Below are 14,065 nucleotides of genomic sequence, written 5' to 3' on the forward strand. Positions count from 1 at the left end.
TAAGCTCTTGCAGGGAAAATCTTGAAATGGGCAAAGGAGTTTGTTTATCTTTGGCATTCTTGAAATCTTTTCTTTCTGAGACAGAGCATGCAGGGAAACAAACGTGCTGCTGGCATCCTGGGCTCCAGAGAGCATCCAAGCCCCTCATTTTTTTTTTTTTTTAATTTTTTTTTCCTTATTTCAAGACAAACGTTCAGAGGTCTGAAAGGCTGTTTCTCGATGGCAAGCTTGTTCAGCCTGTGTGACAAATAATGGCAGATGTCTTTGTACTAGAAGAGATTTCTTTTTCCTTGGTTTAACAAAGACATTAATATGGTTTATTGGATCTACAAGGTTTACCAAAGCTAAGGATTTATAAACAATGATTCGTTTAGTAGCCTGGGGATGCATTTTTGTTATTTCTGTTGAAGTTCCCAGGCTGGCAATAATAATTATAAAGGCTATTATGCAATAAGATGTGGATGTTGCAAGAATTGATTGTAGTTCAGAAACATGCCATAGACACGTTCTGTCCTCACGTAACAGAGAAGGCTACAAGTTTGGTTTGAAGATCTATAGGGGGGCCCAAAATACTTCATCATTGCTCAATAACCGTGGACCACAATGTTTGTGTTTGTGAGTTCATTGCTGGGTTTCCTCAAGACATTCTCACGTGGACACACACTCACGTCTCAAGTGATGAAATCCATTCCCCAGTAAATACTTAAAGAGAACAGAGGGAGTGGGGGAAGGCTGGGAAGGGGCAAGATACCACTCTTTATCCTCCTGTTCAACAGCTGATGGTTCTGGGAGCCTATTCATATATCACATAGCTCCAACCGTGGAGCCTGAGCACCCTCTAGTGAGTATGATGAGCTGTGTTCTGTAGCAGGCTCCCAAAATCACAGGGGAAGCAAGGAGAGTTCTCTTGGTTCTTTGCTCTGCAGGACTCTTGTACTTTTAGCACCGTATTTTGCATAAGCAGCAGTTTGCTTCCAGGCACAGAAATGCCAGGGGAACATGTGGGCCCCGTGTCTGCTCTGGGGAGCCATAAAGGAGAAATGGATTGTTGCTCTTAAATTGATCCAGATGGGGTTTGTAAGTAAGGTATGTGTAGTGGCTACTGCAGCAGCGCTGATCAAATACGAGAAAGACATTGTTAACTTGTTTTTAAAAGGTATTCCATCCTCTGCAACAAAATATTGACCACCATAATTGTCTAACTGTATTTATAACGATTTTTTGTGAGGCTTAGGGAGAGAAAATAGATAAAGCTAAGTAATGGCAGCTGGAGATTTAATACTCTAAATCAGCGCATGGAAGTGGAAGAAAACAAACGCAGTTAATAACTCTCAAGTCCTTAGGAGGTAGATAAATTAAGTGCCAACACAGATAGGAACTAATGTTACGGTATTAGAAAATTTCTGCCCTTGAAACTGTTCATAGCTGTTCTTGCAGAGCTCTTCATTGATGTGTAGTGGGATTGTTTTTTTTCTTTTTTTTCTTTTTTTTTTTTTAAATCAGAATTAAGTACAACCCAACTAATTATGTTGTTGTGGAGCTGAAACTCCTGCTGTGGAAATACATATCCTAAAAAATAATTGCAGCCATGTCACGGATGAAGTGAGACAAATTAATCTTGAATGGTGATTCCTGCATTGTTTCTCTGCTTACACTATTTTACATTTAGTAGCTATTAAAGTGCCTCCCCATGCAGATATTTAAGCTTGTGTTTAGCAGTCTTAAGTTTAAAATAAATGAGCAAATATTTTATGTCTTCCACAGTTTGCCGAATGGTGTTTGGAATATGGTGCACACGGATGTCGTATTCCTGACAGACCTTATTCTCTCTTTGAAGGTAAGATGATGGTATTGCAGATGGTGTTGTGTTGTATAGGATAGAAAGGATACCTTGCAGTTTTGGTACGTGCTTGGGAGTTCAAAAATCTTGGGTAGTTCCTTTACTATTACAAAAAGAAAACAAAAAAAAATGCCAGCACCTCCCTCCTCCAAAGGATAAAAAAAAAAAAAAAAAAAAAAAAAAAAAGCATCCCCTACCTCCTGTCAAAACTTTCCCTTCTGGTTGCATTTCACCAGTTTGCAGTGTAAAGCCAGTGGCACTGTCATTCTTAAATAAAATTCTGCTGTGCTGATGGCCTCTCAGTTTAAACCAAATGAAAGTCCAGGCAACACTTCTGTGTTGGGGGTGTTGTCCAAGAGGGACAGGATAGAGGAGCAGCCATGGGCAGGGGGTCTCAGAGCAATTACTGGCCTGAAGGAACTGGACCTTTGCTGCTGAAATAGTAACACAAGAAAAAGCTATTTTATAATATGAGCCAAGATCACCAGAACAAAAAGAGAAACGCAGAGTTCTTACGGGCCTTTCTGTAAGTTTAAAGGTGTTCCTAAATCCTTTCCTAGAGCTTTGTATATTTTCATTTGTAGTTTATTTTCTATGTCCTATCTCATCCTGATGTTTTAGAAACGCAGTAGCAAGGAATCATACATAGAACAAGCAGGATTTCAAATAGTGCTGCTGCTCTGAGAGCAGGAGCCTAGTGCGCCATCTATCACAAATACGTGAATTTACAGCAGACTAAGTAGGATTATTTTACAGGTAAACCAACCTGAGGTATAAATGCAAAAGACCAGTAGTTATAAGTAGTTATATGCAAATACAAAAAAAAAAATATATCCAAATACAGAGTTACTTTGTTAATGTTTATGAGAAAGAAAAAGTACAAAGATTTGTATTCTTTGTAAGATATCCCTTGTATGCATTTATAGAAGAAAAAAACAGACACAGAGTCTGTAGTACAAGAGCTTTGGAATTTGTTGAGGTGCAGTAATTCCAACAGTAGTTAGGATGATTTGTGCTTTAATGCTGACACAGATTTTATTTTAGTTTTTCATGTCAGTGTTTTTTTTTTTCGAAAGATCTAGAAGCCTCAAATCTAAAACAAAAAAATCTGAATTTTGTTTGCCAAAAGTGTGCTTGAAGTTGTCCATTTCAGCACATATGCGCATCCATGCACATTTTAATGGAAAGTTGCACGTGGTTCTTATGGAACTGTCATAATCACTTCATTTCTGTCAGATGCCTGTATTTAAGGAAAGCTCCTTTCTTTGTACGTGCTCAGCTGATGATGCAGTAGGATCTTAGTGTGATCATAAAAGTGAGCTTTCATTTGCATGCTGTCTTTCTGTAGGGTAGCTCACCCTAGTAGTTTGTCGCCCTATGAGTTTTATGAGATAGTGCTGGTGCAGAGTCTGGATGCCCTCTTTATAAATAATGAACGAATGAATCAGTACATCACAGCAGTAATAAATTTTGCCTTTGTTTTTTTTAACCAGTGAAATGACCAGGGAGAGCTGCTGAAATTATGAGACAGTCCAAATTGGCTTTTACTTTTTTGTAATTGAAGTAGCCTTGAAGTTGTGCCTCTGAAACAACAGCAGCAGAGAGAACTCTGCTATTGCCTCCATCTTTTTAAAATGAAACTTGATTTCCTAGGCAAACTACAGGTGAGCATCCCTTTCTAGCGGCCCTAAGTTCACCAGTTCAAAAAAGACCTCACAAGGTGCTAAGTTCAAACAGATGCGATTGCCTTTGTTGTCAACTATGCTATTTTCATGTCCAGGATGCACAAAAATCACTTTCTCATTACATTTTAGGAATGGCTGGAGCTATTCACTTCCTCTCAGATATTGCAGTACCGGAGACTTCCAGGTTTCCAGCGTTCGAACTTGGTCCTCAAAGGAGAGAAAACAAAGTGGAGCAGGACAGCTAAAAGATTCTTTTACAAGTAAACTTGATGCCAAAAGAGACAAGACTGTTTAGTGCCTCTGATACTGAACCAACTCGACCCTAGCTGACGGATGAATAAACCCCGTTTCTCACTTCCCCTGCCCCAAGGGACCGCGAAGTCATTAGCGCATGAATGAGAGAAGCCACCTCTAAGTTCTGTTAGTGACACCTTCACACGTAGGACAAGAGAAGTCAAATTTTGAACTTTCTCTCTTTCGTTGTATTTGTCTTCTCCGGGTCTTCGACATGCTCTGCATGTTTATTGGTGTTGTCTGTTGATTCGAGTCTTTTGTTGTTAGCAGAGAGCTGTTCTTTGTGTGAAGCTCTGTCCTGTACCTTCGTGCATGCAACACAACAGCACTGTCGCTGACCCCTAACAGCAGTGTTGCTTTCTGCAGTGTGGCTAGCCAGCGAGCTCCACTTCACGCCAGAGAGTTCACTGTAAGACAGAGCCCAGCTTCACTGGTGAGCTGGCAGCTTCAAAACGATGAAGAAATTGTTTTGTGTTCATAGTTTTCTGCATTTTTCTCCATGGTCCCTAGAAGCTGAGGCGATGGAGATCAGCTTTACCTGGTGAAGTGGTGTGATGATTTTCAGGAGCGTGTCAGGTTGGAGAGGGCCTGAATTTTCTTCTGCCACTGATTTGGGAGGGATTTTTGTTGCTTTTTTTTGTTGTTGTTGAAAACCTGAAAGAGCAGCTGCCTGCACCTGATTAGCGTGGTAGGCCCTTAGCACAAGGAGATGCTCTGCATGGCGTGAGCTGAACAAACTGCAGGCAGAGTTATCTGTGCTTCCCCACTCATGTGCATGGGTTTGTAATACACCTCTCTCAAGCAGCACACAGTGTAGAAGGAGAGGGGGAAGTCAGGGCTGTTTCTCATGCGGATAGCTCAGGATGGTAACTTGTTCCTGAACCAAGGAGGTGATTTGTTCTGGGCCCTCCCGTTCCTTTCCTGGCCCCATTGCATTTAGCCCATGTAATATGACAGGAGCAATAAATACCAGCTGCTTTTGGAGGCTGCAGAAGATTAACGAGCAATATGTAAGCCATTGCTAGAAGCTGTAATTGAAGTTATTTCAACTTAAAAGCAAGACAGAAAATGCCCTTTGCCCTTCGTTTTTGACTGTGCTGATAGTGCTTTGCTTCCCCCCGCGCTGTGCTGGCGTTGTGAAGCAGTGGGTCCTCTCTCTCTGCCGGCAAGGCAGTGCTCAGTTCTGCCTCCACCTGCTCGTATCAGTCCGGGAGGAGGAGCGGAGCATGCTGTAAGTGCACTTACAGCATCTTCATGCTTTCCAGGTAATAAGTACGTGTGCTGTTTGAGAAAGGTAAGTAAGCAGAGCACTCTCTCACTTGTCACTCTCCCTCTGCACCTTCTTGCCTTCCCCCCCAGACCCTCCTGTGTTGTGTCAGTCCAGCTGCTTATTTTAATTGGGACTTACACCAGGTGCGGATGTGACAGGTGGCTGAGACTCTGACCTTTCAGGTGCACATACGTGACCTGTGGGACATATGCTGAGTGCCAGTGCTTGCGGTCAGGCTTGGACATGCTTTGTTGCACCTGCATAAAACTCTGGCAGGTAGCAGCTGACTTCCTTGAGCTTTGTCGTATCTGTTGCCAAAGCCATTGGGATGCTAATAATATTTTCAGGATTTGGTTCTGCTGTTGCAGTAGCAACAGTTCCAGTGCTGGGAGAGCGTAAAAGTCATGGTGTAGCTCCTCCGCTGATTTGTCAAGCAAATCATGGAGCAGGGGAGGGATTTTTCCACCCCTCTGGCAAAGGGTAGGAGTTGGTGGGGGGCACTGAACCCAGCTGCATCTGTGCAGCCAAGCAGGAGGGAAATTGCTGAAAGGCAGTGGAAAGGAAGGGAGCTGCACAGCGAGCAGCTGTGGTGAAATGCACCTGAGCAGAGAGGCAGAAAGTGGTGGGATCAGAGCGGAACAGGAGGGATTGGTTACGGGAGGTAATGCACAGAGCATGCCAGCAGAGGCCAGCTCAAATGAGGTATTCTGCTCTGGCAAGCGTGCTGAGGTCTAACGCTGTATTTCTTTCTTCATCCTGTGGCTTACTGCTCCTCCTGGTAGCTGTTTCCTCATGTCCATGGAGGAACCTGGCCCAGGGTAACGTCTCAGAAATCCTAACAAAAGCAGACGTGGAGGTAGAAGGCAGCCCTGAATTTCTGTTCTGCATCCCCACTCCTTTTTCCTTCCTCTCTGCAAATGCAGAACATGCGAGGTGGGTTAAGAAGGAAGGGTGCATCCCTTTGGCAGGTCTGCAAGGCCCTCCTGCAAACACAGAAGCCACCAGCCATCCTGGTAGAGCTTGGACTGACACTTGCAGGAGGTAATTTTGGCTAGCTGGAACCCAAGGAGAATTAAAATTTAGTCTGGCTTTTAAAAAAAATGTATGTATAGGTACATGCACCCTTAAAACTGTTTAATACTGAGCAGATCCTGGAGGTGCTTGAGTGCACCAGTGGATGTAATGAGCAAATCCAGCGCTAGCTCTTTCTGTACTACAGCCAGCCTTTGGCTGGGGTGAGGCCCAGCACCGTCCTTCTCCGCAGAATCACCCTGGAATTGAGTAAGCCTGGAAATGTCTCACATCAGGAAGCTTACGACTGCATCTGCCTTGTCTTCCTGACATGACTTTCCCCATGGCTCCTCCTCTCTGTTTGTTACAGCTTCGTGATACACAGGTGGCCCATTAAAATATTGTGCGAATGAGTGAAAAAATGCATTTCACCAAGACACTGTTTTCAGAAATCACATCAAACTAAAATGTGGAAACTGTCTTAATATTCCCTGGTTTGCTTTGTCCGTGTGTAGTAGTCCATCTGGTGCAAAAAAGCAGTAATGTTAAAAATGGAGATGCTCTTTAGGCAGAAAAAGAAGAAAAATGCTGATGTTTCGTTCTTTGGCTTTATTAGTAAAGATCAAGTTGTGTGGTGGTAATCTGTGTGCAGTTATTTTTTGGTGCTGTGCACCTTCCTTCCCTCCCGCACTGTGGTGTTTGAGAGTTGTTCCCCTGCTGGGATTGCTGAGTTGCCTCCTGGTTTCATAGTCCTGCAGGACAGAATGGAGACGCCAGACTATGGGCAAATCTTTTTCAACCTTCACTTTTTTCTACTGCTGAAGGCCTCTTTGCTGTCATTTCTCGTGGGTGATTTTAGTCTGGATTGCGTAGTACCTGCGTGCAACGTTTGCTTTCCTCCCTGGTCAGACAGGTCCCATTGAGTGGTTTGCAGCTGCAGCTTTACTTGGGACTGATTTTAAGAGCACATACATGAAATCTCTCTGTTCAGCTGACTAACATCTTCTTTCCAGCTTTAAGACAGGTTCAGGTTTTTCTCTCGGTAGGATTTAACAGAATTAAAATTGAAGTGCACTGCAGTATATGTACAACAGTATTTCTGTTTCAGAAAGCCACTTTATAGGCCTCCTTCCCACTGAGAGCGACTGCTTTTTCTTTTGTTCTCTATCTAATAGAATTATTTCTGATCAGTAGGTAGAGGCCTGATCTGTACAAATTTATTTTCCTTCCTCTGGAGGAAGCTATTACTAGGAATATTAGAGAAGCCTTCCACACACTCAGAGTGTAGTTCTCAACCACCAAAGTGCTGTTTTCAGACAGTAAAGAGTAAGGTAGGAGAGGTGGGAGGAAACCTTTCTGCTGTGCCTCAAGTACTAGCTAAGCAGCAGTGTGCTGCCTGAGCCACGTCGTGTCAGGGTGGTTTGACACAGCAGTCTGTTTCTCCTGGCCAAATCGCTCACTTTCTGCCCATTTGCTTTCATTTGTTTCACGTTGATCTGCAGGCGCAGGAGCCCAGCCCACACAGCAGAGCGACCACAGTTTGCACGCAGGGAGCATCAGTGACGAGAGCTCAGCCACTGCTGCTCGTCCACAGCTGTAAACACACCTGCAAGCTATGAGATGAGCGAGGGCTAGGCAGCAGGAGGTAGAAAAACACACCTATCCCTGTGACTTTCTGCGCTGCACAGAGCCAAAACAACACACAGGTGCAGCCAAGGGGCTGAGGGCTGCTTGTGCCTGTGCCTCTGCTGTCTCCAGACACGTCCCTTTTCCCTTGCTGCACCCAGCAGCTTGGGACAGTGGCTGCCAGTTGCACATCTCCTAGTTTTATTAGTAAATAGTAGCATTATTATTTACTAATTGCTTTAGAGTAATTGCCTTGTGCTGGCTCTTCCCTTGCATGCTGTCTCTAGTAGCTTCCCTCTCATCACATACAGACTGTAGGATCCCCTACAGGGCATCAGTGGGGAGGGCTCCCACAGCCACAGGGCTGGCGAAGATCCTGGCCAGTTCTTTTACCCCGTGGATTAGCAGCGATGTGTTTCAGATAGATAAAACAGAAGTGTTAGATAATCCACTATCTGGCAAGGTGTCTGCCAAAACGTGGCTGCTTGTGTGTATGCATGTAAAGCCGAGCCATCTGTTTACTTGCTGTATGCAGGGAAGAAAGAGCAATACCTTCTTTGCTCCTTTGTGTACCACACAGGCTGGGACTTTGTTGGAAAAAGATGTAGTCCCAGCTGTTTGTTTTCACAGCAGCGTAAACTGTCATAGGGCTTAAAAGAAAGAAAAGAGCAAAACACCACCCCCAAAACAAAAAAGCTTGTCATGTTATCGTTTTCCTGATGTGATAATGAGGCAGGAACAGCTGCAAGGCAGGGGCTGGTGGGAGCCCAAACAGAAAGGGCAGGGTTGGTGCCATCCTTGTCAAACCAGGTCCTATTTGCAGCACAACTGATTAGTCAGCTTGCTAATTATTGGGCCAGAAGGAAGCGGCTGCATTGTGCTGTAGGTGAAGTTTGCCCTTCTGCCAGCGACGAGGTGCTCAGTCACACCAGGAAGGAGGAGGGTGAGAGGAGAGGCAAGATGCATGCACAGGTATGCACAAATAATCCCACAGGTCAAGGAGCTTCAGTGGCCACTCAGCTGCTGTGCTGACTGCTGGTGATGAGGAGTGAGTGACTCCCCAAAGCAGTGAGCCAGGTCTGCACAGCACTCGCTGCATTTCACCTGCTGCACTTCACCAGCGATTCCTTATTTTGTCTCCAGACAGTGACCAGAAAGCATAACAACTGCTCTCATATATGAGTGGCTGTGGTTTTTTTGCCACTTGCTTGTGCTGATATAAATCAGAAGAATAGCAGACATAGTGCCAGAAGGGCGGAGGATATTATCCAGCAGCTTAATTATTATTAAGCTTTTTGGGGGATGTGGGAGGAGGATATGAGCAGAGTGGAAGGGGAATTGCTGCCTGAGAGCAGCAGCGTAAATGTTAAGCCTTGCCTTGCTCCTCATCAGCCCCGAGGTGCTGTGGCCACAGCCAGCCCTTACCTTCAGCGTCAGCCTGAAGAATTTTGTCCAGTGTCGACAGAGGCTGAAGGGGGAGCTTCAGCCTGTCTGCTGAAAGCAGCACTCGGGGCTGGTTTTCTTCTGATGGGAGAAATGAGCGAGGCATCAGCCTCCTGCTGTGGAGATGTGCAGCACAAACAAAAGGGGAAAATATCCTGAAGAAAATCCTGTCCTCTAGAGGACAGAATTGGGGTTGGTTTCCTGCCCAAACTGAGCAGTGAGCGCTGGGCCTGCAGTGCAGGGGCAGGCAGCGCACTACCAGCTCCCTGGTGCTGCCTGCATCCATCACAACAGAGGCGAGGGGAGGCACAGGATGCCTACAGACCCTCCTCACCCTCCAGCTTGTCCCCTAAACCACAGCCTAAGAAGGTCTCTTCTGCCAAAGAGCACATTTGTAGAGCGGGGAGGAGCCTGCCCCTAGTGCTACCCTTAGCAGTCATCAGGCAGCTCATCCATTAACATAATCCAAAACAAAACCCCAGGTGTCTGTAGCCAGACCTGGCCTAAAGCAATGACCTGAAAGATGCTCAAGAAAGGAGCTCATCCCAGGGGAGCAGACCCCCTGTACACACACATCCACCACAGAGCCCATTTTTCCAACCAAGCCAACTGATACGGGACACGGTTTTTTTTGAAACTGCCGAGGTCAGGGAACTTTGCTGGGTGGGTGAGGAGACAGCTCCTCCCTGCTCGGAGCCTAAGAAATGGTGCAAAGAGAAACACGGTGACTGTACCTGGGGGCACGAGCTGCACTCAGTGATCACAGCATCGAGGTCGCGTTCGTGAAGAATTAGCCCTGCCTCCTCTCCTGCTTGCTACACGAGAGATGATGCTTTTAATCTGCTCGTTAATATAAAGAGCCTTAAAAATACATCTCAGAAAAGAGCAGTGAAAATGGTTAGAGGTATAGCAACATCTAAACTTACTTGGAAAAGGCAAACAAACAAACAAAACCATTTCAAAGGAAAACCTGCACAAGTTTTCAGAGCAGTAGAAGCCTGGACTGTAGAAAGGCAAAGCTCGGCTGCAGCCCACCAACCCAGCTTTGTTTGCTAAGCACAAAGCTCAGCACGTACCTGAGCCACTTCACATTGTTGATATGAGCCTACAAAAAGTTACAGGGCTTCTCCCTTCTTTCTCCTTCACCATTTTTCGACCTAACATATATAAAAGATAAGGGAAAGGGGGATAAGAGGAAACCTAAACACTTCCAAAGGCAAAGCAGCGAGAGGAAAGGCATGTGAACAGCCTGCAAGTAATTCACAGGGATGCCCACACTGGTCCTGGCTTTCAAGAGACCAAGCAGTTCTGCTGGAAGAGGAGTGTGCATCTTCTAACAGGTAGTGTTATCCACCAGCGCTCACAAATAGAGCAACCAGGCTTCAGGAAAACTTCACCAGGAGTGGAACTTCAATGCACAGCATCAGAAATCGCTATAAAAGGTCTCTACTCCACGTTATCAAGAAGACATCTATTCTCAGAGGTACATGTAATGATATAAAACAACTCAGTATCTGCTAACATCACAAGTCTGTTGTCATTCTACTGACAGAACATGAAATGTTGGATTTAAAATATATAGAGAGTCTACACAACCCTAGTGACATACAGAGCTTTATATTTTGAAGAAAAATTTATAACTATGTGATGGACCTTATGTACAAAATGTACCTTTTCCTACCTTAAGTGTCCACTGAGCCTACACTGCAGATGTAGAAGTGAATGCTTCATCCCTTATGATGCAGAAAGGGAAAGCATTTTACTATCAAAACGTATCTGAAAAGTGTTTCTGCATTGCCTCGGGTTCAACGCAAGGGTGAGCAGAGGAGGTTCTCCAGCCTGCAGTATAGCAGGGATGAGGCAAGGCGAGCCCAAGAGCTCTCTGAGCAGCACTGAGATAGGAGAGGGGAACTCACAACTCTGCCCATTCCTTCTTGTCCTCCCATGCACAATGAAGTTCGTGCAGAAAACCCTGATATTAGCTAAGAAAATCAAAGCGTTCACTTGTCAGGCAGCTGTCTCCAGGTGTTTACAGGAGAAACTGGCATTTGATACGAGAAGCCATTTCCCTATTTCACAACTTCAAATGAGAGAGCCAAGTGACTGGAAAACAGCTCTGCCTATCGAAACACCTGCAATGACAGAAAGGTTATCCAATATTTGGCTCTAGGTACACCATTTGCTCCCATCAACTCTGGGAAACTCAGATTTTTGTCCTTCCCAGGTTCCCTGTTAGTAACTTTCCAGTCAGAAGGCTCACCCAGCCTGCCTGCATTTCTTCATTTGGAAGTGCAGTGAAAGAGAACAATGAAATAGTCTTAGAAAGTGGATGGCTGAATTGTAATCCATAAAGCACTCTCTGTAACAATAAGCAAGAGACCGGGCAAACTTCTTTCTGGAACAGAGCACAGGAATCCCGCTAGCACAACAGAAAGCGCACTGTCTCACCACACGCAGGGGTATTTTGCAGCCTAAGGTAAAATTATTCAAAAAATTGTAATCGTATGATGAACTTAAGCAAAACTAGTAGGATATGGTCTGGGTGAACCCTGTGAGGATTGTAACGCAAGGGCAAACTCAGAGCGCAGATCTGCCCCTCGCATTGGCTCTGATTTCCCTGGAGTCCCTCTTGGTGAGGAATCAGCTCAGCAAAGCTTTGAAGATCTCTGAGGCCACCCGAGAATCCCCCATCCTTATGCACTTAGTAGAGCAGGTTGCAAACTACTTGTTTTCCCTCCCCTGTCACAGTGACTTCAGTGACAATTTCACCCAAGTTCTGCCGGAACGAGCTCCTCAGAGGTTCGCTCTGCTCCAGAGGACCGCTACCAGCACCACCAGCACCCAGAAGCACAGTGTCCCGTAGTGTTTTTCTGTTAGATACTCACGTTTATGACGAAAGGGATGCTCTTTCCCATCAGTTCCACAAACCTACCTTTCTGCCTACGAACAAATACAAGCCACTGGCAAGCCCTAGCAGCGCAATAAAACCCTTGCTCCCTGAGCAACACAGGTCTTTGAATGACTCCAAATTACCTCAGTGACCTCTGTGCCCTGGCTGGAGATGGGTCTCAAAGCCCTCACAGGAAAAGGGAATCTGTTTCTTTGAAGGTGTCGACTTGTGGTCACTCAGATAGTCGGCCACAAGCACGAGATGACAAATTGGGAAACAAAGCAAAGCACACAAAGAGCTAACGCAAAATCAAACCATTTGTGCATCAGGTTAAGGAACTGTTCTTAGTCCCAAAAAGTTATTTATTTATCCTAGAGAGGAGAGCATTTTACAAATCCGTCACCCGGACGTGACAGCTCTTCTTTGTACTCTTTGTGGCAGCAGCCAGACCATGATAAAAAGTATTACTTCTCAGTGACAAAATTCCCATCAATTTCAAAGGGAAATGTGCTCCCATTCCCTCTTATTGTAATTGTTCTCCAAATTATGGACAAAAATCTTTGTATGCATTTCATTACTTCTAACCATTTAGTCTAGAGGCAGAAGCAGCAGCAGTTCAGAGGTTCTCACACTCCCCTCACCACCCCTGTTTAGGCCACCAGCCGTCTCACACAGTCTCACCTTTGGCAAAACAAGGGCAGCCAGGACGCAGCTCATGCAGGCAGAGTCCAGGTGGCGGCCAAGAACCAGGCGGCTCCTGGTCCTTCGTTTTCGGATGCCCCATTTCAAGTAGTGAAGGTCTCTTCCCTAGGGCACTTGGCAAAGCTGCTGCAGTGACTTAGCCAACCGTGGTACCCCAGCGCCTCTCTGCTGTGCATCAGAACCAAGTTTGATAAGAAAACCACAAACCAAAAAGACGGTGGTCACATTTCTGGTAAAAGCATTGCCCTGATTTTTCTCTGTCTACTCGCTTTCTCTGTAGATTCCCTTAGGTGAGGGCATTTCTGCTGTGCTGAGAGAGTGCACATCGCTCTGAGGTTGCATAAAGAGCTGCGACCGGTAGCCTGCCACGATGCGCTTATACACGTGGTTGAAACAAACAATAAATAAAAGAGAAAGACATACAGGTTTTAAATATAGGTTTCCATTAAAAGCATTACAAAGACAACTTCTCTCATTTTGAAGACAAAGAAAAAATTCACTTCTACTGAAAAAAAAAATAATTAAAAATCACCCCTTTGCAAGTAACTTTAATGAGGGAAGGTGCAGGGGAGGGAGGGAGAGAGGACGCGGAGAACTAGCAAGTGTTCAAAAGGGCAGATGCCCACCATCTCGGTCATTCTGCAGTGGCACCTTCTTCTCACACAGTCAGGTCAGAGCGCCACAGAGTCCTCACGTGGAGGATTTCACCACCTGCTCGTAGGGGGGAGGCGGCGTGTTGCAGTAGGAAGGTGGGGGCGGGTAAACCGGGTTTCCCTGTGGGGAGTTGGGCTGGACGTGGAAAGCCATAGCCATGGGATTCATCACAGGTCCACCTGGATCTGTGTAGTACGGCACTCCAGGCTGTTGTGACCCTGGAAGAAAGAAAGGGAGAGAAAAGGTGTCAGCAGCAGCAGCAACGTCAGGCAGCAGTCATGCTCCTCTGGGGGCAGGAGAGACACAGGAGAGACCATGCAGCTGTGCTCTGCACGCTCACAGAAGCCTTCTCCAAGTGTTCACCAGACCAAGGACACGGGGCCATGCTTCTCCCATTCCAGGGAGGACCGAGACTGGCAGGACTACATTCACGTCTCGAGATTTCACCAAAAAGGTTCAATTTTGCAAGCCCTGGAAAGAACTCGGTGAAGCGAAGGGCACCGCTGCCCCAGCAAAATGCCATTTGAAAGGGAGCCTGGCTTGGTTCTCCAGAGAGAAAGCTGTCATGTCTACAGAAAGGACTCTCAGATGGACCAAAAGGGGTCTCCCGTTGCACCTCCCGACTCAGGTGGAAAGTTTTCTGAGACAAA

General features: G+C 45.7%; 2 protein-coding genes across 2 annotated transcripts in view; one reads left to right on the forward strand and one right to left on the reverse strand.

Annotated features, from left to right (window-relative positions):
- LANCL2 (LanC like 2) overlaps window positions 1-6,741 on the forward strand; it is a 29,262-nt gene extending 22,521 nt beyond the window's left edge. The window contains exons 8-9 of the mRNA XM_032181501.1: window positions 1,765-1,837; window positions 3,655-6,741. Of these exons, the coding sequence (XP_032037392.1) occupies window positions 1,765-1,837; window positions 3,655-3,770 (189 nt within the window). The 3' untranslated portion in view covers window positions 3,771-6,741. The remainder of the gene's footprint in view (window positions 1-1,764; window positions 1,838-3,654) is intronic.
- A 6,440-nt stretch (window positions 6,742-13,181) lies between these two features.
- The window catches only part of VOPP1 (VOPP1 WW domain binding protein), a 59,357-nt gene continuing 58,473 nt past the window's right edge, over window positions 13,182-14,065 (reverse strand). The window contains exon 5 of the mRNA XM_032181763.1: window positions 13,182-13,633. Within this exon, the coding sequence (XP_032037654.1) occupies window positions 13,452-13,633 (182 nt within the window). The 3' untranslated portion in view covers window positions 13,182-13,451. The remainder of the gene's footprint in view (window positions 13,634-14,065) is intronic.

This window comes from Aythya fuligula, chromosome 2 (assembly GCF_009819795.1).
Source record: "Aythya fuligula isolate bAytFul2 chromosome 2, bAytFul2.pri, whole genome shotgun sequence".
Classification (NCBI taxonomy): Eukaryota; Metazoa; Chordata; class Aves; order Anseriformes; family Anatidae; genus Aythya; species Aythya fuligula.